General features: G+C 45.4%; 1 protein-coding gene across 2 annotated transcripts in view; it reads left to right on the forward strand.

The window, feature by feature from the left end:
- The window catches only part of LOC147417914 (calmodulin-binding receptor-like cytoplasmic kinase 2), an 87,517-nt gene that overhangs the window by 31,532 nt on the left and 28,765 nt on the right, over positions 1 to 27,220 (forward strand). The window contains exons 3-7 of one of the 2 annotated variants that reach the window (XR_015187240.1): positions 17,340 to 17,584; positions 17,691 to 17,859; positions 17,936 to 18,025; positions 19,842 to 20,140; positions 20,479 to 20,698. Coding sequence is in view for 1 of the 2 variants with exons in the window: in XM_086506556.1 (XP_086362682.1) it covers positions 17,340 to 17,584; positions 17,691 to 17,859; positions 17,936 to 18,025; positions 19,842 to 20,140 (803 nt within the window). In the remaining variant the exon portion in view is untranslated. The remainder of the gene's footprint in view (positions 1 to 17,339; positions 17,585 to 17,690; positions 17,860 to 17,935; positions 18,026 to 19,841; positions 20,141 to 20,478; positions 20,699 to 27,220) is intronic. The other variant, XM_086506556.1, reaches the window with a different exon arrangement.

The raw sequence follows: 27,220 nt of genomic DNA on the forward strand, positions 1-27,220 counted from the left end.
TCCCTCCAAGCAAGAAGCAAGATTCCCCCGCAAGATCCTCTCCAATCTAGCGTTTTTGGAAAGCCATTGCGGCCTGGCGCTTTTGCACCATCAACATCATCGCCAGTAGAAGACTACAAGCAGCTAGCGTTTTTGGGAAACACCAACCTAGCGTTTTTGAGAACATCAGCCCTACCGGTTTTTGACCTAGCGCTTGCCGATCCCAGCCTTCCCAGATTCAGCAAATGCAGCGATTTGCAGCAGTAGAAAAACCGCAAGTTTCAACCCTCGAAGAGTAGCAGATTCAGCCCCGGTAAGACCATCAGTTTTCAGCCTTGAAGATCCCCAGTTTTCAGCCCTAAACCTGCAGATTTTCAGCGTCAAAGAACCACAGAAAGAGCCCCAAAAATTAGCGTTTTTGGACCCGTAGCAGATTTCAGCCCATAACGTTTTTGGACAGTAGTAGGAAGATTGCAGATTTCAGCCCTTAGGTCGACTTCGTCATCCCCGTCGTCATCGTCGACATAGCCTAGACTTGCATCAGTCTCATGCATACCGTTTGTACCAGTTTGTGCAATCATAAGTAGACCACTCTCGTTGACTAGAGTGGGGCCTTCGGAGGAGGGTTTTACGTCGTCTCTGGCGTCGTATCTCTCTTCTCTCTCTATCTCTCAGTCTCATACACTTGCACGCACAGTGTCCACTCACTTTGTTGTGATCATAACATTCTCTCATTAAGAACGGAAGGCTCTACCTTCCATAAGAACAAAAGGAACCTTGAGCATAGTTCGGAGCACTCATCTTGAGCAAAGCGCAAACATTCATTCCGCTGCACCTAACATGAGCACAGTTCGGAGCACTCATCTTGAGCAAAGTTCAACATTCACTTCCGTTGCAGCTTACAACACATCTCCGCAAAGTGCCCCAAAAAGGCACAGCAAGGACAGAGTGAAGACACGCCAGAGAGTTCGAGAGTAGCAGAGGAACTTGGCAGAAAAGGGAAGATGAAAGCAAGACTGATACCATTGCATGGGTACTGACCCAAGCCTGATAGATGAAAGTACAAAACTTTACTGAGCTTGGGGCAAAGTGAAAGATCAAGAAGCCCTGATTTTCTTCGATGGAGAAGCCAAGGCAAACTTTATTTCACTTGAATTGGCGGCGCGGCTCGAGATTACACCCGACAGGATGGGACCACCAGCAGAGGCAGTTCTAGTTCTAGCGGCGCTCGGACGGGACATAGCCACTACGTCTGTCATTGTCAAACTTCGTTTGCATTGTCAGGGGTATTTAGGGCATGAAGACTTTTACATCATGCCTTTGGAAGGGTGTGACGTCCTCCTAGGAGTCCCTTGGTACCATAAGAACAACGCCGTGGTCGACTATCGGGCAAAGAAAGCAACCTTGACGAATAAAAAGGGTCGAAAAATTGTATTTGATATAAAACTGAAGGGCGAGTTTGTCCCTATTGCATCGGATTCGGCCATTTCCAAATTAATGACATTCGGTCTCTTACTCGATCTATCTGAAAGAGTTAAATGATGAACACAGAACGAACATGTCTGAGCTTGACAAAGAACGCCAAGATTTTCTCCACACGCATGCTGATTGTTTCTCTGAGGACCTGCCAAGCGAGTTACCCCCATCTCGTCCTGAGAATCACACTATTGATCTATTCGTGGAAGCACACCACCGAACCGGCCACCTTACCGTGTTAGCCAAGCCTAGAATGAAGAGATCATGAACCGAGTGTGAGACCTTCTAGAAAAGGGTCTATCCAGGCGAGTACTTCACCCTACTGCCCTCTGGTGTTGTTGGTATTAAAGAAAGACGGATCTTGGAGAATGTCCATTGATTATAGAGCTCTCAATAAAAACACTATCAAAAACAAGTTTCCGATTCCAAGGATCGATAATATTCTTGACCGACTTCAGGGATCCTCTTGTTTCAGCAGGATTGATTTCAAAAGCGGATATCATCAGATCAGAATCGCTTCGGGAGATGTCTACAAGACAGTCTTTCGGACAAGTTTCGGTTTGTATGAATTTTTGGTGATGTCTTTTGGCCTTACCAATGCTCCAACTACTTTCAATCGAATGATGGATAGGATTTTCCGGGAGTATAGATCATTTGTCGGCACTTTCTTTGATGACATTATAGTCTTCTCCAAGGATGAAGCAAAACATCGACACCATCTGCTACAGGTCTTTCAGGCATGCGTGATCACAGCTTAGTTATCAATGCCAAAAAGAGTGAATTTTTCTTGGCGGAGATACACTTTTTGGGACGCATCGTCTCAGCAGAGCAGGAGTACATTAGACCCGGCCAAGATTGACACTATACGTGATTGGCCAAATTTGAAGAATCTTCATGAAGTTAGAAGCTTCTTGGGCTTGTGTTCTTACTACCGGCGGTTCATTCGAAAGTTTGCAGTGGTAGCTTCTCCTTTGCACATTTTGGCTCAGAAAGGAGTCCCTTTCTCGTGGGGACCGACAAAGGTGACCGCCTTTCAAACACTTAACTACTAGATATGAGTGTTGACTTTGCCGGACTTGCAAAAGTCATTCGAAGTATACTGTGATGCTTGTGGTCGTAATATGGGAGCGGTCTAAATGCAAGAAGGCCATGTGATTGCCTATGAAAGCTGATTGTCTTCAAGGCCAGAATTGACAGCACAGATTTATGAGAAAGAGCTTTTGGCAGTGATCCATGCTCTTACTCAGTGGCGACATTATCTACTCGGAGCCGATTTCACGGTCTTTACTGATCATCAGAATTTACACTACTTCTTGTCACAGAAGCAGCTTTCGGAAAAGCAGTTGCGGTGGGCTAACATCTTGTCATAGTTTCACTTTCAGATTGTCCATGTTCAGGGACAAAAAAACTTGGTGGCAGATGCATTGTTTCGAAAGCCCCTAGTCTTGGCTTCGAGGACATGGTTGATCAGTACGCCATAGATCCGGATTTTTCCGATGTATTCACTCGAATAGAGAATGGGGAGGTAGTAGCGGGATATTCCATACGGGATGGCTACTTGATGAAGAAAACGATGTTGTGCGTCGCACATCCATTGACAGAAAAGGTTTGGACTGAGTGTCATTGTCCACCTTTTACCGGTCATCGTGGCATCGACACCACCTTCAAAGGTGTCGAGCGTTACTTCTTTTGGCCGAGACTCAAGAAAGATGTGGACGGCTTTGTTCGCAGTTGTTTAGTATGCGAGAAAGTCAAGTTTGACATGTATAAGGCACAGGGATTACTACAACCTTTACCCATTCCCACCCGCCCCTTGGAAAGTATTGCAACGGATTTCATTTTTGATCTCCCGAAGACTCAGAGTGGGCATGATGGCATTTGGATTGTCATCGACAGATTTAGCAAGCAAGCTCACTTTATTCCAATGAAGAAAACAATTGTAAGGTGTAGCAGAATGAATGTTGAACTTTGCTCAAGATGAGTCCTCCGAACTGTGCTTTTACTTATGGAAGGGAGAGCCTTCCGTTCCTTTAGTGAGAGAGTGCAATGGACACAAACAAAGTGAATATACATTGTGCGTGAAGGTGTTGAGACTGAGAGGTAGAGAGAGAGAGGAGAATACGACACCAGAGATGTTGTCAAACCCTCCTCCGAAGGCCCCACTCTCTATGGCGAGAGCGGTCTACTTATGAATTGCACAAATCTCTACAATGCTTGGACTTGCCGATGACGATGAGGACGACGACGAGACAGGCTGAAATCTGAAAATGCTAAGGGCTGAAATCTGCAAATCTTTATCTACCGAATTCTGACTCTATGTCGGTGACGACGATGCTACAACGACGCGCTGCAAACGCAGATGCTGAAATCTGCCTTTTCCGAGCTGAATCTGCAAACTTCGTGGAATTTGACCATGCGGCGAGGATCTACTGCGGGAAGGTGAGATCTACGAGGTTCGGGGGTTCTACTGCGGGTACTGAATGCTGAAAACTGAAAACGCTGGTGTTCCTTGATGTTCCGTTGCGGTGAATCTGCAAAACGCTGAAGTGTGATGCTGATGCAAAAACGCTAGGGATTGAGTTTTGCTGTTGCGGGAAATCCACTAACGCTAGGGCTGATTTGCTGTCGTGAAGTGGTCTTGCTGTGTTTGCTAATGCCGAAGCTCCTCGGCAATGCAAAATCGCCAAGGCTGATCTGTCTTGTCAAAAACACTAGTGAAACAGGCCCATAGGGCGGTAGGCGTTGGCTTTCACCCGAAATTCTTTACTTTAGACACACACACAGAGCACTTTGCAAAGGGAACCTGCGACGAGAATTAACACTTAAACGCACACATGGCTCGGAAGCTAGAATGCCCCGAGCAGACGTTGACAACCTATAGGCCCCAAAATTGGCGCCCCTTTCGGTATTTCTTTATACTTTGAGAGATTAAATTACAAAGTAGAGTCCTAGGAATCCTTTACTTGTATCCCTCTAGATACTACATGATTTGGCTAAATTTTGGCAGCATAACAGCTCCAAAACTTGCGCGAAACCAATTCCCCTGTTGGAACTCTCTTCCACTGGCGTAAACCCTCTGATTCCTGCCCAAAAACAGTAAATTCAGCACGCTGTATTTACTGGTTTTTGCCTGTTTTCAGCCCCAAACAGTCCCCTGACTGTCCTCTGCGAGTGGGGCACTATTCCTAATGGTTCTGGCGTCCGTATGGCTGAAAGACAGTCAATTTACAACGTATACACAACGTTGAAAACACACCTGTACAGTGAGGTTATGACCCTCACCGGTGCCTGCTTTGGAGTAGCAGCTAGCTACCCTTGTTCCTACTCAAGGAGGCTTTTGCCTCAACACAAAAGCATGAACCCACACAGCTGTACATCAGTCAAATGAAGAGCCCTCTTGTGGGGCACCACATAATTGCACGTAGGGGAGAGAGAGAGCAGTGTGTAGTGTGCACGGCATCACTCCTAGCACCACACTGTACATGGGAGGGAAAGAAAGCACTCCATAGCTCTTAACCTGTGACAGGTTCTCAATGAAGCATCCCCCCAGCATAAATCGAGCGCCCCCTCTGCTGCCCTTGACCTGTAATGCATCTGTGAACAAATAGATGCCAAAAGGGGAAGATTTCCATGGCTGCCAAAACCTGCATATCGCTGAAAACGCAGCAAAACAGCCCTGTAAACACGCATCTGCCTTCCGATGTTGAAAATGAGCCCCTTGGACCTAGATAAAGTCATGGGAAGCTCAAAAATGGAGAGAAATGGCTGAAAATCAAAGTTATCGGCCTCCAAAACTGCTCCAAAAAGTCAGTTACGAGTTCTGTTCTCTCAAACTTGGTAAATTGGCCAAAAAGTGCCACTTGGCACTCATACATGCAATTTCCCCGAATTGGGCTTCCTGCTTAAAAATTTCTCAACTGGTGCATTAGTTGACTTTGCAGCAGAGTAATAAAATGTTCCCCTGGTCATACCGAAGGTAATGAAGCAAACACATTTCACGGCCCAAAATAGCAGTTCCCTACTTTTTAGGAAATGATTCCGTTGGGCTCCCTGTGGTCATCTGACCATCTATCCTCATTGGGACCACATCCAAAAGTGCAACGTGGCCCAACTATCGGATACTTTCTGTTGGTGATCCAACCTTGACTTTATGCCTTTATTGAGTTCACTTCCTAGTATCCACCAACTTGCTAAGTGCGACGGGGGGATCTACATGATCTTGAACTGAGCCTAGACATCCTTTTACCTTTACGAGTTCTAGTGCCGACCAACTTCCCGTCTGCGAGTGAAACTACCGTTCACATTGGCCATACAATGTCCAACCATTTGCAACTTCAAAAAGAGAGTCTCAAAAATTAAACAAAAATCATTGGAAAGGAACCAACAACTAAGGTTAGCAGTGGCCACGTCCTCGTGACAGCTAGCTTGATGCTGAGTTGCAAAAACGCTAGCCCATGCTGCTGGGGGTCCTGCTGAGAAGGTGCCGGTCACGAGTCTGTGTAGCTTGATTTGTTGATTTTCTTTCGGGGGAAACTTTATTTGACTTGTTTTTAGAAGCACCCCTCTTGAAATCTAAAGGCCCGAGAGTTGCATAGTATGAAATGGACGGACAAAATTGCCAGAATTGCTAAGGCTAGCTAAGGTGGGGTTGCCAATAGAAAATCACCCGATAACTGGGCTACATTGCATTTTTGGATGTGGTCCCAATGGTGAAAGATGGTAAGATGGCACCATCTCCTAAAATTTAGGGAACTGCTATTTTTGGACCATGAAAGGTCTTCGCGTCATTAGCTCCGGAATGTCGAGGGGAACATTTCATTGCTCTCCCACTAAGTCAACTGACGTGCCATTTAAGATCTTTTTAGACTTGAAGGCTGGAACGGGAAATTGCACACATGAGTGCCAAGTGGCACATTTTGGCACACTTTCCAAGAGAGAGAGAACTAGCGCTCGTTTTTACAAAAGGGCTGAGTTTTGCAAACTGTTTTTTAAGCGGCTTGCAACAGGTGAAGAGCTATTGAATGCTTGCTTTCCCTCTCATGTACAGTGAAGCGCAAGAGTGATGCCTTGCGCACATTTCACTCCTCTCTCTCTCCCCTACGCACACTAATGTGATGCCCCACAAGAGGGCTCTTCAATTGACCTCATGTACAGTTGTGTGGCATTATGCTCTTATGCTGAGGCAAGAGCCTCTTTGAACAGGAACGAGAGTAGCTAACTGTTGGAAGCAGGCACAGGTGAGGGTGATAACCTCACCGTATAGGTGCAAATTCAGCCCCAAATTAGGTGCTGTTTTGGACTGTTTACGGGCTGTTTTTCAGCCATTGCAGTGCCAGAAGCATTGGGAACATTGCCTAACTGTCAGAGAACAGTAATGGGAGTGATTAGGGCTGAAAACAGGTAAAAAACAGTAAATTACAGCAAGCAGGAATTTACTGTTTTGGGCTGAAAACAGAGGGTTTAGCTCATTGGAAGTGAGTCCAAGCATGGGGGTTTATTTCGAGCAAGTTCTGGGGCCGTTGTGTTGCCGAAATTTTGCTGGAACAGTAGCCACCTAGCGGGATACAGGTGGAAACCTTCAAGACTCTATTTTGTAACCTTTCCTTCTTAAAGAATAAAGAAATACCGAAAGGGGCGCCTGTTTTAGGGGCCTATCTGGTGTCGGTCTCGGATACAGGTGCGTTCTAGCAGCCTGTACCTCTCTTTTCTACCGTGTCTTTCAGTGCAGGTTAAGTGGGCGACAATAAATTGGGTGAAAGCTAGATAAGGTTTACGGACTACCGTCCAGTTAAGTGAACAAGCCGGTTACATGGTTCTTATCGCCGGGATTTAAATCACTTTTTCCCTAAGGAGTGAGCCAGGGTCTGTTTGAGTGAAGACACACAGAGTTTGAGTCAAGAGTTAGAGACTTGCACGCTATGGCTGACAGGAGGATGGACGACAATAGGGAGGAGGAACCAGAGTTTGAGTCAAGAGTTAGAGACTTGCACGCTATGGCTGACAGGAGGATGGACGACAATAGGGAAGAGGGTTCCTCTTCACATGGCAGACAACCGATTCCTATGGTTCATGAGGTTGGCGAGAGTTCACGACCGCCACTCTCTGTACCTCTTGTTGATACGAATGTTTCTCTGCAAAGGTTCCAGGGTATATGACTGGGTAGCTTGATGAGGATGCGTTCAGGACACAGTTGGTTGCCGCTATGAATGTGTTCACACAGTTGGTGCAGAACCCAAGGTTTATGGATTTTTTGCAAGCTCCATCAGGGTCACAGCAGGCAAGGCAATCAACTCAGCTAGTAGAGCCTATTGAGATTCAAGCCCAGGTACCTTATGTGTCCTAGCAGGGCAGGGAGCACTCGCACGTTGCAGAGTCAGTTGGGGTTCCAAGACAAATCCTTTCTGTCCATGAACAAGTGTTAGGACGCCGGTTCCACAAGTTTTTCCGGTTCAGCCCGCCACTTTTCAGACTCCACATGCTGTGTTGAATGGACAGGGAACAGGACTCCAAGCTATGCAACAGGTTTTACCACCACCCACGGTACATCCTGGGTATTTCGGGGGTGGATCAGTGTTCCAGAGCATGGCTGGTTATGCGCCTGGAAACCAACAGTACATGCCAGGAACAGTTTTTGGGGGTATGCAAGGCATGATGCCAAACCCCATGTATGGTAGTATTGGCATGCAGCAAGGGTTTCAGTGCAATCAGGGCCAGTTTGGGGTGCCGCAAGGTAATTTTGGCATGGCTGGTTTTCCCGACCAGCAGCCATATATGGCCCCCGTGATGCAGAATGTCGATGGCCAAGGAGCACTGATGATCCCTATGACAGTGCCCATGTTGCAGACACTTCCCTACGACAATTTGGGGGCACTGGAGAAGCCCAAGCCGTACAAAGAAGGTGGTGTAGCAATCAAGTTTGAAACCTTTAGTGGCTTCGAGGATAAGACGAAGGCTCTTACCTCCCTCCAACAGTTTGACAGTGCATATGCAGGGGGAAATTTTACCGAAGCATCCAAGGTCAGGAAAGCTGCCACTTTCTTGAAATCAAATGCGCGTACATGGTGGACGACATTGTTGATGCAAGGACAGGCACCCGCCACTTGGGTTTACTTCAAGCAAATGGTTGCATTTGCGTGGCTATCAAATGAATTCAAAGCCGATGTCATGACAGATTGACACCAACTCACTGCGGCTACTTGCAGGAGTTTAGAGGAATACAATCGGAAGTTTTGTAAAGCTTTGCTTTCAGTAACTTCCTACAGGTTTGTGCCACTGATAGAGCAGATTGAGAAGTATTGTTGCGGGTTGCCAAAAGGGCTTAGGGATTACTGTACAAAGAACAGAGTGGCCACCCTAATTCAGCTTATGGAAGTTGCCAACACTAGTCTTGCCTTGTTGAAGGGAGAGGACAGTGGGTTCCAGGGCAACGTTAAAGGGGGCCAGCCTAAGAAAAATTCAGCAAAGAAGCCCTTTTTGAAAGCGGCCCCTGATACATCACAGGGGTCAGAAAAGGCAAGGACTCGGCTGATGCGTTTGAAGCACAGGGCAAGAAAAAGAAAAGAAAGCCTTTTGCGCGCAAATTGCTCGAGGAAAAGAAGGCTTTAATGGTTGAGAACAAGTGCTTTATTTGCGAGCAGCCTGACCATTTTGCTGCAGATTGTCCCCAGAGGAAGAGGCCAGCTGATTCCGAGGACAAAGAGGACAGAAAAGGCAAGAAGCCCAAGCACACGGCAGGTTTAGTGCCAGACATGGTGGGTGATAAGCCTAGCTCTGATGCTAGCAAGTTATGCAGAACATGGGGAAAGATCAAGGATCACACAGCTCTCGTTTTCTTCGATCCTGGTGCAAAGGCAAATTTCATTTCCCCAGAGTTGGCCAGCAAATTGGGCATTAAAGCCGAAGAGATGGGGTACACAGCAAAGGCAGGGTTGGCATGCCCTGGCCACTTAGAGTGTGTTACTCCAATCATTGGAAAACTGCGTCTGCATATCCAGTCGTATGTGGACACACAGGAATTTTACATAATGCCACTAGAAGGGTGTGATGCCTTGTTGGGGATCCCGTGGATGTTCCGAGTACATGGAGTCTTGGATGCCTTCAACAAAAAGATCAATGTACAGCATAGGTGCAAAAATCACATTTTGGATGTAAAGCTCAAAGGAGAGTCAGTCCCTATTGTATCTGCTTCTGCTATCACTTATGTAATAAAGAATCATCTTTCCGCGTACTTGGTTTTTGCACGTGATGTTTCAGATAGTTGTCAGTCAAATTTATCTGTGTTAGATAAAGACAGGTTAGCATTTTTGCAAAAGTTTAATGGCTGTTTTTCTGATTCATTACCATCTCAGCTACTGCCGGAGAGGCCCAAGGATCATGCGATTGATTTGGTGTCAGGTTGTAGCCCACCAAATAGGCCTCCGTATAGGGTTAGTGAGGCGTAGCGGAAAGAGATTATGAGCCAAGTGGAGGAGCTCTTAGAGAAAGGGCTGATTCAGCCTAGCTCGTCACCCTATTGCTCTCTAGTACTCTTAGTGCAGAAAAAGGATGGCTCGTGGCGCGTGTGTATTGATTACCGTGCGTTGAATAAGAATACCATCAAGAATAGGTTTCCTATTCCAAGGATTTATGATTTTCTTGACCGCCTAGAGGGTGCGGCGATTTTCAGCAGGATCGACCTTAAAAGTGGGTACCATTAGATTCGAATTAGGCCAGAAGATGTGCATAAGATTGCGTTTAGAACGACATTTGGTCTTTATGAGTTTTTAGTGATGCCATTTGGTCTTACGAATGCTCTTGCTACGTCCAATAGGATGATGGATCGGATTTTCCGCCCACATCAAAAGTTTGTTGGCACATTCTTCGATGACATGATAGTGTATTCGAAGAATGAAGAGGAGCATAGGCGTCACTTGACCATTGTGTTTGAAGAATTACGCAGGCACAGGCTGCTCATGAATGGCAAGAAGAGCGAGTTCTTCTTGGAAGAGATCCACTTTCTCGGGCACATTGTGTCAAAAGATGGTGTCCGAATGGATCCTACGAAGGTAGAAGCAATCAAGACATGGCCAGCTTTAAGGACTCTGCATGATGTCCGTAGCTTCCTGGGACTATGTTCTTACTACAAAAGATTCATTCGCAACTTTGGAGAGATTGCTTCACCTTTACATGCTTTGCAAAAGAAAGAGGTCACTTTCAGATGGACCCAAAAAGAGATTTCAGCTTTTAATCTCTTAAAGGAAAAGATGACTTCAGATCCAGTCATTGTGCTGCCAGATCTCAGGAAGTCATTTGTGGTCCAGTGTGACGCTTGTGGCAGTAGCATTGGTGCAGTGCTAATGCAAGACGGCAGGGTAGTAGCCTATGAGAGCAGAATTTTGCAAGGGCCAGAGATGACCATGCAGGTCTATGAGAAAGAGTTACTGGCTGTGATTCATGCGCTCTTAAGTTGGAAACACTACCTGCTAGGTGCTGATTTCGTTGTCCAAACGGATCATCAGACCTTGCGATACTTCTTGACACAGTCAAAGCTATCGGAAAAGCATATGCGATGGGCAAACATTCTCTCTATGTGTCACTTCCAGATTGTACATGTGAAAGTCAAGAAGAATGTTGTGGCTGATGCGTTTTCAAGAAAGCCATATATTTCAGCTGGGAGTAATGGCAGCATCTCCTAAAATTTAGGGAACTGCTATTTTTGGACCATGAAAGGTCTTCGCGTCATTAGCTCCTGAATGTCGAGGGGAACATTTCATTGCTCTGCCGCTAAGTCAACTGACGCGCCGTTTAAGATCTTTTTAGACTTGAAGGCTGGAACGGGAAATTGCACACATGAGTGCCAAGTGGCACATTTCGGCACACTTTCCAAGAGAGAACTAGCGCTCGTTTTTACAAAAGGGCTGATTTTTGCAAACTTTTTTTAAAGCGGCTTGCAACAGGTGAAGAGCTATTGAATGCCTGCTTTCCCTCTCATGTACAGTGAAGTGCAAGAGTGATGCCTTGCGCACATTTCACTGCTCTCTCTCCCCCCTACGCACACTAATGTGATGCCCCACAAGAGGGCTCTTCAATTGACCTCATGTACAGTTGTGTGGCATTATGCTCTTATGCTGAGGCAAGAGCCTTTTTGAACAGGAACGGGAGTAGCTAATTGCTACTCCAAAGCAGGCACAGGTGAGGGTGATAACCTCACCGTATAGGTGCAAATTCAGCCCCAAATTAGGTGCTGTTTTGGACTGTTTACGGGCTGTTTTTCAGCCATTGCAGTGCCAGAAGCATTGGGAACATTGCCTAACTGTCAGAGAACAGTAATGGGAGTGATTAGGGCTGAAAACAGGTAAAAAACAGTAAATTACAGCGAGCAGGAATTTACTGTTTTGGGCTGAAAACAGAGGGTTTAGCTCATTGGAAGTGAGTCCAAGCATGGGGGTTTATTCCGAGCAAGTTCTGGGGCCGTTGTGTTGTCGAAATTTTGATGGAACAGTAGCCACCTAGCGGGATACAGGTGGAAACCTTCAGGACTCTATTTTGTAACTTTTCCTTCTTAAAGAATAAAGAAATACCGAAAGGGGTGCCTGTTTTAGGGGCCTATCTGGTGTCGGTCTCGGATACAGGTGCATTCTAGCAGCCTGTACCTCTCTTTTCTACTGTGTCTTTAAGTACAGGTTAAGTGGGCGACAATAAATTGGGTGAAAGCTAGATAAGGTTTACGGACTACGTCCCAGTTAAGTGAATAGGCCGGTTACAGTGCTTGTTGAGCGGTGCTCCTGGTGCCTCTTCTGCCAGAAAGTGCTAGCGCTAGGTTTCTACTTATACAAACTTAGTAAATTTGCCCTACCTACTTTCCAACAAAAGTACTTAAAAATAATAAGTGAAAAATGTCAAAAATAGGAAAAAGAGGTCTATGCAGTGTAAAAATGCTCCTGAAGGGTTTTGATGGAAATCTGATGATCATGTTGTGTGCAATCGGAGGATATGCATCTAATCTATGTGACTGGTCATGCACGGTCTGCGAACAAACTCACAAAAGTGCCAGATCACTTCCTATTCTAGACTGACTTGACTGAACTGAACCTTGGTCATGTTGTAGCTTGTCCACGGACACATAGGGTTGGATGTGTCACGTGACATCCCCTCCTTTTCAAAGTGAGGTATTGGCACCGAATTGTATGGCATGGAGGGAGATCGCCAATAACATCCAGAATCCTGGAAAGGACTCTTCGCCGGCCCACTTGGATGCGTGGGTCGTACGATACTTGAACTTCATAAAGGTCTGAAATGCTTGCTTCTTTGGGCTGCGCCGAAAGCGACACAAAGTTATCTGTGGCTCCTTCAATGCTTCAACTTCGTCTATAGTGATGCGTCTACCTTCTTCAAGAATCTCCGAGGCTGAAAATTCCTGAAACCGCTTCCAACACAAAAACATGAACATACCCATTCCATGTAAAGTGACCGGAAAAGCTCTTGTCTTCTCTAAAGACTGTGCATTCAATGTAGATGAACATAGAGACGGAGTGCCAAACCGTTCACCACACACACGCAAACAATGAGATCGAATCTTGTCTTTCTGATCTATATCAATCAATTGTGGCAATTCTTCTTTCGCTTGAAATCTGTGTTAGAGAAGGATCTTCTCTTCACCCGAGTTCTGTTCTTTTCCACGGGTGCACCCTTGGCGGCCTTGCGCTCACACCAAGGTTGCTTTTTCCCACCTCACGTCGATTGGCCGGCCGCTAAGTGCACGATCCGCTCTCAATGAGTGAAAAGAGGCACAAGGGGAGGCTAGACAAGCCCTTCTTTCTTGGGTTTCCTGTCACTCTTCAAAAACAAGATTAGGAATCGACACGCCCAAGAGGACTTGGGTTACGTGCGACCGCAACAAGCAAAAAAAAATAATTATGTGGTTCTTTTGGTTCTTTCCTTGAGTGATACAAAACACTGTCAAAGCTCTGATACCAATGTAATGTGTAGCGGAAGTGAATGTTGAACTTTGCTCAAGATGAGTGCTCCGAACTGTGCTCAAGATTCCTTTTACTTACGGAAGGGAGAGCCTTCCGTTCCTTTAGTGAGAGAGTGCAATGGACACAAACAAAGTGAATAGACACTGTGCGTGAAGGTGCTGAGACTGAGAGGCAGAGAGAGAAGAGAATACGACACCCAGAGATGCTGTCAAACCCTCCTCCAAAGGCCCCACTCTCTTCGGCGAGAGCGGTCTACCTATGAATTGCACAAATCTCTAAATGCTTGGACTTGTCGATTGTCGACGACGACGGGCTGAAATCTGAAAATGCTAAGGGCTGAAATCTGCAAATCTTTATCTGTTGGATTCTGAGTCTATGTTGGTGATGATGTCGATGATGACGATGCGACGACGACGCACTGAAAATGCAGATGCTGAATGAAATCTGCGTTTTTCGGGCTGAATCTGCAAACTTCGCGGAATCTGACCGTGTGGCGAGGATCTGCTGCGGGAAGGTGAGATCTGCAAGGTTTGGGGGTTCTACTGTGGGTACTGAATGCTGAAAACTGAAAACGCTGGTGTTCCTTGATGTTCCGTCGCGGTGAATCTGCAAAACGTTGAAGTGTAATGCTGTTGCAAAAACGCTAGGGGCTGAGTTCTGCTGTTGCGGGAAATCCACTAACGCTAGGGCCGATTTGCTGTCGTGAAGTGGTCCTGCTGTGTCTGCTAATGCCGAAGGTCCTCTGCAATGCAAAATCGCCAAGGCTGATCTGTCTTGCCATAAACGCTAGCTTAATGCTGAGTTGCAAAAACGCTGGGCCATGCTATTGGGGGTCCTGCTGAGAAGGTGCATGTTGAGCGGTGCTCCTGCTGCCTCTTCTACCAGAAAGTGCTAGCGCTAGGTTTCTACTTATACAAACTTAGTAAATTTGCCCTACCTAGTTTCCAACAAAAGTTACTTAAAAATAATAAGTGAAAAATGTCAAAAATAGGGAAAATAGGTCTATGCACTGTAAAAATGCTCTTGATGGGTTCCGATGGAAATCTGATGATCATGTTGTGTGCAACCGGAGAATATGCATCTAATCTATGTGACTGGTCATGCACGGTTTGCGAACAGACTCAAAAGTGCGAGATCACTTCCTATTCTAGACTGACTTGACTGAACTGAACCCTGGTCATGTTGTAGCTTGTCCTCGGACACATAGGGTTGGATGTGTTACGTGACAACAGTCAAGACGGATCATTTAGCGAGACTATTTGTTGTATAGGTTTTCCGACTACATGGCATGCCTGAGACAATAGTTTCTGACAGAGATCCCCGATTCGCGAGTTTGTTTTGGAGGGCTATTTGGGAGAACATTGGCACATGGTTGCAGTTCTCGTCATCATTCCACTCGTAGACAGATGGGCAATGTGAGATTTCAAATGTAGTTGTTCTGGATTTATTGAAGTCTTATATCTCTGATCAGAAGACTCAATGGGAATTTTTTTTGCCCTTTATGGAATTCGCCTACAATAACACGATCCAGTCTTCGACAGGGAAGGGCCATTTGAGATCATTGAAGGTGCTCCGAAGGTTCCACCCTTCCTTAGCACTAAAGATAAGATTTTTGAGACCAACCAGTACACGAGGGACTTGACACTGCTTTTGCCAAGGTCTGAGAGGCTTTAGCGAAATCACAAGAACGACTTAAGAAGGCAGCAGATGGACATCGGTATTTGTTGTTTCAGTTCAGTTTGTGGTGTGTTTGTCAATTTCACCGCCTTGTCAACGACTTGCCAGTTATGGCGCTATTTGAGAATCAATCGACTTTCCTTCTTCAGAGAATCTGATTCTATTTTCTTCAATCCTATTTTCCTTCTGAGGAGTATGAGAATGTGAAAGAGGAAGTTGAAGTCGAGGAAAAAAAGGAATCCAAGAGGAATCGCCCAAGAAGAACCATTTAGTGATTAGGGTGAGCCAAAAGGGGAGCTTGAATCATGTGTTCATGTAGCCGATGCTTAGGACTTGAAGAGGCAACAAGAAGTGCACACTATTAAGGATCACACACTCGACTATTCTCAAGATACTCACTACCCAAAGCATATGAAGGCGTCGTCTATGAATACAATTTATCGGCAATGAAAGGGAGCGATTGACCTAAAGGCAAGACATAGACGAAGATGAAGGCAAACACATATAGCACGAAGAAGGGATCTTGTTCTATAGTGAATCAATGTTAGATTCAAAGAGAGATCCAAAAGCAAGTTCAACGGCAAGTGATGGACATGGGGCATTGGTTGAGCATGCGACATGAGACATCACCTTTTCTAGGCTTTTTGAGTAGGAAATCCCCTTGTTAAGACATGGCGGCCAAAAACTCAGTACGCTGAACTTTGTGTTGATGTATGCTCGCGTGTGGTGTGTGTCGTGTTTTGGGAGCATACATTAGTACCTAGTTCTACATTCACTGTTGGGCACTGACTACATTAATGGGAATGTCGTAGTATTTAGTCAATACTATGCATGATGGAGCTGATGGTTATATTGTCTTGGGTCTATACCTTGCACTTTCCTATTAGGGTGACTACCATGAGCTGTGGGTGACTACCATGGGTCTTTACCTTGCACTTTCCTTTAAGGGTGAGTCTGGGCTTATCTTGGATTCATCTAGGTATATGCTTTTGGTGCACGTGCCGATGCATATGGATCTTATGGTGCCAATAGTGGTGCCTATGGGTCATATGGAAGTTGTAGAAACCTGACAATTTCGAGATGTTTGAAGAAGCAATTTCATGACCTAGGAGAAGAATACATAAGAGCTATACCAAGCATGTACAAAGATTGCTGTGGATACCCTATCAAGCCAATGATTGATGATGTTAAGATGCCTCCAGCCTTAGGGACATCCTTTGGTTAAGAGGGCAATCTCCTTATGAGGCAGAATATGCATGATCATTTGACGCCTATGGAGACACAGAAGGACTTTAAAGATGGAGGCCAAAGTCTGAAGTTCCATACTTTTTCAGGGCCTCAAGATGCGAGCAAAGCTTTGGCTTTTATGGAACGGTTTGATATGGCTTTTTTTGGAGGCAACTTTCCATAAGCTTCCAAAGTCAGGAAAGCTGCTTCATTCTGAAAGTGCAGTTCTTGCTTAGTGCATCGATATTGCAGATGCATTTCAAGCCTGCATGTCAGCCTTTTCAGCCACTAAACTCATCATGTTTGATTGCCAATTTGTTCTCCATATAGTCGTCACACCAAGTAAGTATAAAACCTCGAGTACAAAGCACCTTTTCAGCCACTAAAACTCATCATGTTTAATCGCCAATATGTTCTCCATATAGTCGTCACACCAAGTAAGTATAAAATCATGAGTACAAAGTAGTAGACTTGGATTCACATTTGGTGTCTGTTTCTCCTCTCTTTGAATCCTTTACTCCATTTTGCCTAATCTTAACTTCTCAAAGTTTCTGCATGTAAGTGGGCCTGTGAGTGGTATTCACAATAGTTGGTTATGCATTACTTGAGATGGTATCTCCATGCCTTTGAGGAAGTTGGCAATCAAAGAAATCTTTTATTAGTTGGCTTAATTAGTCAGATCTTACAGGGGATATGCCAAGCGACACTTTTTGATGGCAGCATACTCCAGTACATATATGGTGTATTTTATAAGCGAAAACGTATCCTATGAACCCCATTCTAGGATGTTACACAAAACCTGCAGTGTGCATTAACAAAAAATGCAATTGCTGATACGTTTGGTTCACCTTTTATTCCTTAGATCTTAGTGTAGGCAGTGTTGCTAGTGCAACATGAGCATATATACAAGTGTTGCCCTCCAATCATCAGATATGTTTCGTGGTGTTGCCGCTGTTTTGCTATGTTTTGTATTTAAGTAGAAGCTCAAAATTCTAGTTTTATTCTGAAGATCACATTTTGTAGGTGTTTCTGTATCAATCTCTTGCCCAGAAAGCTCTTTTGGCTGCTCTAGTTCAACTGCCCGCAGCAGCTTTTCTCAGCAGCCTTGGCAAAGACCTCAAGGGGGGAGGACATTCACTCTGGCAGAACTTAGTAGAGCAACCAGAAAGTTTTCATTACTGTGTAAGATTGGGCAGGGCGGTTTTGGAATCGTCTACAGAGGAAAGCTTGAGGATGGCACTCTTGTAGCAATTAAAAGGGCCAAGAAGGTCAGGCTTCTAATACTGTAAAAAAGTTAACCTACGCCAAAATCATAAATTGTTCCATCATTTGGTGCATGCTGAAGCATACTGAGAATCACGTGGTTTTGAGCAGAAGGTTTATGATTCACGTCTTTCAACGGAGTTTGATAATGAGGTGGAGATGCTTCTTAGTATTGACCACCTTAACCTTGTCAAAATCATTGGGTATTTGGATGAATCTGATGAGCGCATTCTTGTTGTGGAGTATGTACCCAACGGCAATTTGCGAGAGCACCTTGATGGTATGTGTAGCTGGTTGTCTGCGATTAATGGCTTGTCATATTCCTTGAGTCCTTATTTATTAGGCCTGGTTTGCAGGTGTACACGGGGTTATCCTAGATCTCTCCATGCGCCTGGAGATCTGTATAGATGTTGCTCATGCACTTACATATCTTCACATGTATGCTGGTATGTTCATGTTTCAAAATGAGGTTTGGCTAGTTATTCATAGAATGATATTCCAGAATACGTATTTAGATTAGCTTTTCTTGTCATGTTCAAGGTTAGGAAGATGGATGTGTAATTGAGTGAAAGAGTATAATGCCGAGTTCTATGCTCTTTGTGTAAGAGAATCAAACATCCAAATTTGTCATGCCTTTCAAGTATTGGTGTTCTTGGAAAGCCTCCTCTCATCCTGGAGTTGCGACCGTCGGTACATTCGTGTCTTGTACTTGAATAAAATGAGTCAAAAGAGTGACTACTTCCTTTGAGATTCTTATTCGATTCTCTTCAATGTCCCAACTTCTTAAACTTCTTCTGTATGGACTTCTTGTTCTGCTTTTGTAAAAAGAAAAGGCCAGCAAATGTATCAGTGTATTTCAAATGCTAGAATTCTCCCATGCAACCAGCATTATGTCACCACTTTTGACAGAGACCTGGAGGTATCTATCCCTCCTGGAGTTCTTAATGTTTGTGAAGCAAGTTGCTTTCCTTAACAACCTCTGAGAGCATTTTTAGAACCGTGCTGTTGCCATTGCAGCCAAGTTATCATCCATGTGTTGGGGACATCTGATAATACTTTATTTTGCATTAGCCGAAAAACATAAATGACATTTTAAACAAGCCATGGAAATGGAGACAAGAGCTAGTGGCATCATGCAAGCTCTGGCTAGTGCAAGATTAGCCATACATTATGGTCGGGTCATGTAAAATATGGACTGGAAGAGACTCATATGAAGTTACAGATACTATTGTTAAGTAAACACTGGCTAGTGCAAGATTAGCCATACATTATGGTCGGGTCATGTAAAATATGGACTGGAAGAGACTCATATGAAGCTACGGATACTAGTGTTAAGTAAACTCCTCCCATGTGTAACCGAAGGAAAGATAAGTTCATTTCCATAGAAGGTCCTTGCTATTGAGGAAAGATAGCTTGGATTTCCTGGAAATTTTGTTGTTTTAGGGCCTTTTGGTTTAAGGCAAGCTCTCTCCAGCTTTTCTGGCTCGCAACATATTGGGGCGATTGATGTCCTACTGTGGTGGCTGCCAAACGTAATCAAGGATCTTTGTAATGGCAATTAAATTTAGCTCTTGCTATCTTGGATTCTATGGATTTATGAAAGAGGTGAAATACAATCTTTTGCAGCCCAAAGAGAAAATGGAATCTTTTTAATTGCCCATTCGGCAATTTCATTTTTAGTGACAGCCGGAAAATCCTCTCCTCACGTGTATATGATTTCTTCCTTACTTATGACTCTCCATTACAATGGAAATGCTGTGTGGGTGTCCATTATGGAGAGGGTTAGGAGTAAGGTTAAAACATGCAAGGTTGGCAGATTCGTCCAATTAAAGGAGCTATTTTTCTCAAATGCAGTTAGGCATGCCATAGTAGCTGGCTAAAGGAGAGAACCAAAAGCTTCCTTTAGTCACCTCTTTCACGTCTTCTCAGCATCTCTATTTTATTAGACATCTCCCATCTTATTAAAAAAAGGTTCTCACTTCATTGGATTGGCTGATGAATGCGTGAAATTGGCGGGTGTGATACGCCCGTGCATAATAAGTTAGATTGTATTGTATTCAGGAGTTGTGGTAAACTCATTTAAATTGTAATGGATTTATTCTTTGCCATAAACATGTTTTAGTGATTAAAGTTCCAAAATTCTGTTCCAGAGAGGAGGTAGGGTAGGAAATAGTTGTATCTATGGTTACAGTTGTTTTAATTACTTCTTGTTTAGGTGTCGATTGAGAAAGATCTAATTGATGAATTTGGGGCTATGCTCAGGTAAGCCTATTATTCATCGAGACGTCAAGCCTTCTAATATACTTCTAACAGAAAAGTTCAGGGCTAAAGTTGCAGACTTTGGGTACTCTCGAATGGGACCTATTGAGATTGGAGAAACACATGTTTCCACGGAAATTAAAGGAACCACTGGCTATCTTGATCCTGAATACTTGAAGACTTTCCAGTTGACTGAAAAAAGTGATGTTTATTCTTTTGGTATCGTTCTGTTAGAGATCCTTACTGGAAGGCGGCCTATCGATGAGAAGAAGGATATGAAAGAGCGAGTAGTATTAAGATGGGTAAATTCTTTATCTCTAGAGTATGCTGCTTCTTTCAGTTTGTCACCATGTTATTAAAGAGTGAGGTATATTACAAGGGGTAACTTCTCCATTTGTAGAGTTTGCTGCCTCTGTCAGCTTGCTAGCATGAAATCAAAGCAAGAAACTGTTTTGCCTATACCCCTTCATTGTGTGTTTGGCTGCATGTCAGTTTCTTCGTATGATGTGGCAATTAGCAGGTTCTTGTTGTTGTTCCTGAATGCAAGAGTCAGTCTATATATGTTTGCCAAGATACTTCAATCTCATGATGTATATTCAGTCCTTTTGCTGTGAGTTCTCATAGCTCTTGGCTGTGTTAGTGTGCTACACCTTGCTTGGAATTGGTGGGCATAAACTACAGTGGGGGCTCAACTGCAGTGCACCCGCACTTTATACTGTATGGGAGATGGCATGGGAGAAGTTTACAAGGTGGCTTGTACCATATGCAGATCAGTATGCTGGTCACCACCACAATGCTCTAGCCACTACAGCTCGTTTACTCCTGCTCCCTTGAAGCAAATCATATGGACTTCGCTTGAGGTAAAGTAGCTTCTATCAGATGTCCTGTATTCTCTCTCTTTGAAGCCTCTAGTCCTTGGACAATGAAACTTGGGTGCTGGGGCTCTTCCAATGATTAACGCAGCTCAGCGGCCCCAAGTGAATGGTATGGTTGTGAGATGGGGTCCCAAAGAGTGACTCACATGAATAATGGCCCTTCAGATTGGAGTTGACGATGGTTCAAGTTGCCACGTAGAGCAAGCTACACTGGGGATTGTGTAGATTGAGATGAAAGGCCACCTTTGGGATGTGATTATTGATAATAGGTGTTTCATCCTGGTGATGAATACACTAGGGCGGCCAAGAATGTTGGAGATGGGCTTTAGCCTATGACTCTTAACCTTTTTTGTCAACCTCTCCTTGTATGAGATGATTACCATGATTATTAGTACTCACATGAGTCCTAGAAGCATCTACCATGATGTCCAAAGATGGAAATGTATTCTATGCATGTGCACGTAGACAATTTCTCAATAATGTAAGTAATATCTACTTTGTTATCTCTTAATCGCGAATGACTTTTTTGGTTTATCCACCCTAACCCAACACATGGTAAGAGAATTAGTACCTCCTAATCCATTGAGCCCTCTAGGTAATTAAGCATCTCTAGTCTAACATCTCTTTACTAATCATTGATTAGTTGATTGTGTGGGCAAGTTCTTCGAACTCCCAATGAGACACTACCCTTCTTGATCGATTGGCATTGATTGGAAGAGAATAGCTTTTGCGTCAAGCATTAGACTTTTATCTAATCCCTCTCCCTAGTTCCTCCTTAGGTTTTCAGTAAGCCCTTTAGTGGGCACCATCCATAATTAATTTCACCTATGTGTGGGCAATTTCCCTTCATCTTTGTATTAGCACAAAGTAATCGTAGTACTTATTCTGACTTACCTTTTGTGTGTCTTTTATTGTGGATAGCTTTGCTTTTGATTGAGCCTTGAACCTCTGTATCAGAGCCAATCACACCAATCAACACTTTGATTACAATTTCGCTTGAAATTTTGGGACGCAATAGCAATAACTAGGTTGCATCGAGGGTTGTCGTTTTGGAACATTATAAGTTTTTGTGTGCATGAGAGAGAGAGAGAGAGAGAGAGAGAGAGAGAGAGAGAGAGAGAGAGAGAGAGAGAGAGAGAGAGAGAGAGAGAGAGAGAGAGAGAGAGAGAGAGAGATGAAATGTTATATTAATGTCTTCAAAAGGCCATAATGACCTATGAGACCCGAAAGTTACAAAGTGGTGGATCTGATACAAAGTCAGAGTAACAAAATAACCTAACAACAGTACAAAACAAAGATATATACTATGGGTTCCTAAGTTGATCGATGTGACCAAGCAAAAGACCAAGCAAAAAATGGGCGGCTTGTTGGGATAGCTGAATCACAAGAGATCTAGCATCGATCGTTGGCGAATCTCATCAATTTCCTCTATGGTTAGTAGTCTGACCGGGCGTCGTGCATGCCTGGTCAGCGTGCTCCGAATTTTCTGTCATAGCCTTCGTCGATGCTGTGTAGTTCTTCGCAGTCGCGGGCGCCTGGATTTCCCCAGTTCAATCGCTCGGTCAATCAGTGTGCCTCTGGTATGAGACGAGGGGGAGCTCTGCTGTGGGAGTGGCTCTTGCGGCTGTCCCGTGTCTGCTCTGAACAAGTCTGTGATCCGTTTTTGAGACTGGCTAGCCTCGCCATTCATCAGGCTATCTCTGATTCTGCGTAGCTCGAGCAAGAACAAACCCAGACATCTCTGATCTTCGTATCCCATGACTCTTGAGAGTGGTCCAAAACCTTCTCTGAACAAGCAATGGAAGCGGCCTCGTATCTCGTAGTAGACGGGGCAGCAACATGTATAGTGTAGCTCTGTCTCAGGTTCCATGTTACACAAGGGGCATGTCCTGTCCTCTGCTGGTACTCCGCTGTATCTCCCTGTCTCAATCCGCAACTGGTGAGAAGATGTGCGTAACTGGCCAATAGCACATCGTATCCCATGAGACAAGTGGGTATCCATGTATCTGGGTCTCGCCACAGAACCATCTTCCGTAAGCTGGAGAAGGTGGTCTTTGTAAAAAGCCATCTTCGTGCCCAATTCCTGTGCTGGTTGTATCCATGTCCTTCTGGTGTTTAGTTGGGTCAGGTCTTGGCGTATGAGCTTGGTGATCTCTGACTGTGTAAGGGTGAGAGATGGTGCATCCAATGAGTAATGGAATGGTGGCAGGCGGTCTATGCTGAACCCATGTGCCTGAAACCATGATGTCATCTCCCCATACCAGCATGTTGTATCTCCTTGTATGGCTAACTGTCGAGAGGCTTCAAGTGCTATGCGAGCATATCTGTCTCTAGGAAGTGCCCATGTGCGGTTTATGAAGGAGACTGATCTGGTGAGCGCCTCCACCACAAGTGGGGGGACTGCTAGCTCTGCTCGGATAATGGCCCGTGGTACTGATGCCTTGGCTCTAATGAGCCGCGAGATCATAGAGACGAGAGGTTTCTCCATGTTCCCCCATCCGTCTGAGCGACCCGTCCTCCCGTGGTGATCCAGTGAAGGTCCCCATATCTCGGTTCCATAGAGCAATGCTGAAGCCACCAAGGTGTCAAAGAGCCAGAGCTTCGTCCGGGGCTCCTGAAACTGAACCTGCGAACACATCCTCTCCAATCTACCCAATGTTGCGTGGGCTCTAGTAAGTTTGGTTTCTTCTGCTCTTCTGAGTGAGAATGTAGGTCCGCTAAAAACCACTCCAAGGTAAGTGTAAGCGTCTGTGTACTCCACAGTCTCCTGGCCGTTTGTGAGTGTAGGTGTTGACCTCCTGATCCACTGTGGGGTGGTATTAAACACCATAACCTTGGTTTTACCCAGGTTGACAGACAAACCACTTTCGTGGGCAAACGTATGCAGAGCATCCAATTGACGTTGCATTCCCTCTGGGGATTCGGAGATCAACACTATGTCATCAGCATATAACAAAAGTGGAATCCATGTCCCTGCCAACTGAGCACCTTTATCCCCATCGCTGTCAATGTAGTCAGAAATCTCATCCACATACATACCGAAAAGAGTGGGAGAGAACGGGTAGCCCTGCTTCACCTTAATAGTGGAGTGAACCGGTGTAGAAAGTCCCTCCGGGGTGCGTACATGCCCTACTACTTATCTGTACAATGCCATGATCCCCCAAATGAGTCCTGTAATCTGCGCATCAGTCTAGCTCTGGGTACCGTGTCGAAAGCTTTGCGGAAGTCCAAAAAGCTACAATAGATTCGTCTCCCATGAGATCTGCCTTCCTCGATGATGGCCCTGAGTGTTAGGATATGGTCAAGAGTAGAGAAGCCTCTCCTGAATCCTGCTTGCCCAGTTGCACGTATTCCTTCCCTCTCTGCCCATCTACTCAGCTGTTGCTCAAGAATGGATGCATACAACCGTGCCAGTGTGTGTCCAATCATAATAGTACGATAATTCCCAGGCTCCATGGGGTCTCCTAATTTGAAGATAGGTACGATTGTAGATAGGCTCCAAGTGTTCGGTAGGCCCTCACACATGGCACGGTTAAACATAACTGCTAGAAGCTCTGCTAGTAGGTCTTTGGCATGTATGAAATGCTCAGCTACTAGGCCCTCATGATCATATGCTCTCCCAGTCTTAATCCTGTCAATGGCTTTCTTCACCATCTCAGCAGTGAAAAAGACACATGTATGTGGGCATGGGTCGGGGGGGGTTAGGGAGGGGCGGCTGTCCAGGTACTGTGTACAAAGATGATGCGTATTGACCCCAGGTCTCTGTGGAGGAAATAGCGGGGGGGGGGGGGGGGGGGGGACTGCTCATGAAAGAGCCGCCACGCCTCACGTGAGTCTTGACTCGAGAATAGCTGATATAGATCCTTCTCGAGTCTAGCCAAAAAAGCCCTCTTCTTTCGCCGCACCAGGCGTTGGAAGTCCATCTTTGACTGTCTGTGAGTGATGTCCCCCAACAACACCTCCCTCTGAAGTCTGGATCTAGTCTTGCGGCACTCCTCATCGTACCAGCTGTTCTGAGGCATGCTCCCAAATCGGCGGCTCTGCTCAGGCTTGGTGTGTGGGTATGCTTCAGCAGCTGCCTCATGTAATGTGTGTGTCAGTATAGTAGTTAGCTCCTCCAGAGGTCGCCCCAGGTCCTCAGTCCATAGGCGTCTGTACATTCCGTCCATGTATACAGAGTCCGTCTCCCTTGTGTATGTGTAGCGAGTAGGGACTGCTACTCGTGGCCTGTGTGCTGCACTAAAATGGAAGGAGATGGTCATTGACACCAGAGCATGATCCACCGCCACCCCGACCGGTCTGGGCCCAATTGTGAGATCCTCGATATCAGAGATGAGATTCGGTTGTGCCATGACATAGTCCACCGTGCTGGCTCCATGTCTGTGTGGGAAGCATGTAAAGCCTCTCGCAGTAGGAAATCTCTATAGGCCGTTCAAGATGGCCAATCCATGTGCAGTGTCCATGTCTATCAGGTGTCGCCCATACTCAGTATATTCCATATCGTGTGATAGTCTGGAAAGGCCCGTCTCTGCCACATCTATCTCTCTTAGCATCTCCTCTGAAGTATCATAAAACACTGCCTGGTGATGGGCAGTCCTAGCATTGAAGTCCCCGAGGATGATAATGTCACCGTCCCTAGAGAACTCCCATATGTCATCATTCAAAATAGAGAAAGGGGATTGTCCTTTGGGTGGTGCATACACTGATGTATTGGGGGAAACTAACAAATAGCTAGATAGAGGTATCTGCCTGTCTTTGCTTTCAGTCTCACCCACATGTACCTAGCCTGCTCGTCCCTGCGGGCTATATGTATCAGTGGCTGTAGATCCTCTCTAAATAACACTGCCACTCCTCCCGAGCCCCGCCCTCTGTGCTCTGAGCGTGTCTCCTGTCTGTAGGCTGTCTCCCACCTATATCCACTGATGTGAGGCATGGATTGCCCAGGGGCCTGGTGTGTCTCAGAGTAGAAGCTGATGTCTCTTCCAGTAAAGCTATCCTCAAAAGCACCCACATCAAGACGCATAGATCCATTGCAGTTCCAGGCAGCTACTTTGAGTGTGGTCCCATAAGTCTCGCACCGTCATGTGCAGCGTCGCTCAAGTATTACCACTTTTCCGTCTCGGTAAAAAGCGATCTTGCCTTTTCCCCTTGCCGCTCTAATCTCCGGCATTACTTCCTGCATATGAGCGATCTGCGAGAGGGTGAGATCGTCCCCAAGAAAGATGCCAGTCTCTTTAAGAGTTGGTCTTTTGTTCAAGAATGACTTCTTTGCTTCCATGGAGGGAAAACGGAGGATGAGTGCTCTTTCTTTTGAGGTTTCTCCACTGTCTCCATTTTTCTTTATGTTGCCCACTCTCCATGCCCTTGTGTGTGTCGGCTCATGAATCCCCATCAATGCTGTGAGTTCTTTTACTTCTTCGTCCACATTGCCTTTGTCTTTAAGACCGGCAGCGGCGCCAATGTTGGACGGATACGTCGCGAAGGACGTCAGCACAACGAGAACTCACCTAACATGTAATGTCAGCTAAGGACGAAGCTCGATCCGCAGGCGCGTGGAAGCAAGCATAAGGTGTCAACCTACACTCGACCGACTCCTAACCAATTCCTACAGAGCTCTCTACCAATTGTCTAAGTCACAGCCTTCAAGAGTGCAAGAGAGAAAACTTCCTACAACGCTTTCTAGAGCCGAACACCCATCAAACAATCTCGAAACACGATAGAACTTGAAGGACACCCTACTAATACCAATAGGTCACTCTCCCTAAGGTCTATGAACCAAAATCCCGACCCAAAACACCCGATGCAGAAACACGTAGGATGTCTGGCCGAAATCTGCAGGTCTTCGTTTCCGAAATCTAAAGTGCCTAATGTGTAGTTCTACTCAATGTGAACGCGTGGATATGCTGCAATGCAAAATCGGACAACGTATGCTCACCCAAACAACCGATGAAGCTCGTAGAAGGAGCTCACAAAGCCGGACCGTACGCGCGCAATGTTGGTATCGGCGCGTAGCTCTTGTCGGGGGCAACATGCTGCACTTCTCCGCACTCGATTCCGACCACCGGAGCACACGTAGCGTCAAGATGAAGCTCACACACTCTCTCTCTCTCGTACACAGTACGCTCACTCACAGACTTCAAACCTGTTTTAGAATGACAAAAGGTCCTTCATTAAGGTCAAAAAGTGGTATATATACCTTACAATGTCTCAAACCCTAAAGTTCCAAAATCAACCATCTACTCAATTTAACTATCAAAACTGGGATACAATCTGGAAACTTCTGTAAGTCCCAATAATTACAAGGTGAAAAATCGGGTTTTCCTTAATGAATGAATAATTACAAAAATAATAGTCCTCCGAGTAGCTAGATGTCGAGGGGTGTGTCCAGCTTCTAACACTCCCCCCCTCCTTGCTCATGTCGTCCCCGATATGGCCTTGATCTGCTGCTTCATGTGATCGTTTCCCGCATCTTTAGCAGTGATTCGTACCTGGCATGTAGGTTCAACA

This window comes from Adiantum capillus-veneris, chromosome 30 (genome assembly GCF_014529385.1).
Source record: "Adiantum capillus-veneris isolate H3 chromosome 30, ASM1452938v2, whole genome shotgun sequence".
Lineage (NCBI taxonomy): Eukaryota > Viridiplantae > Streptophyta > Polypodiopsida > Polypodiales > Pteridaceae > Adiantum > Adiantum capillus-veneris.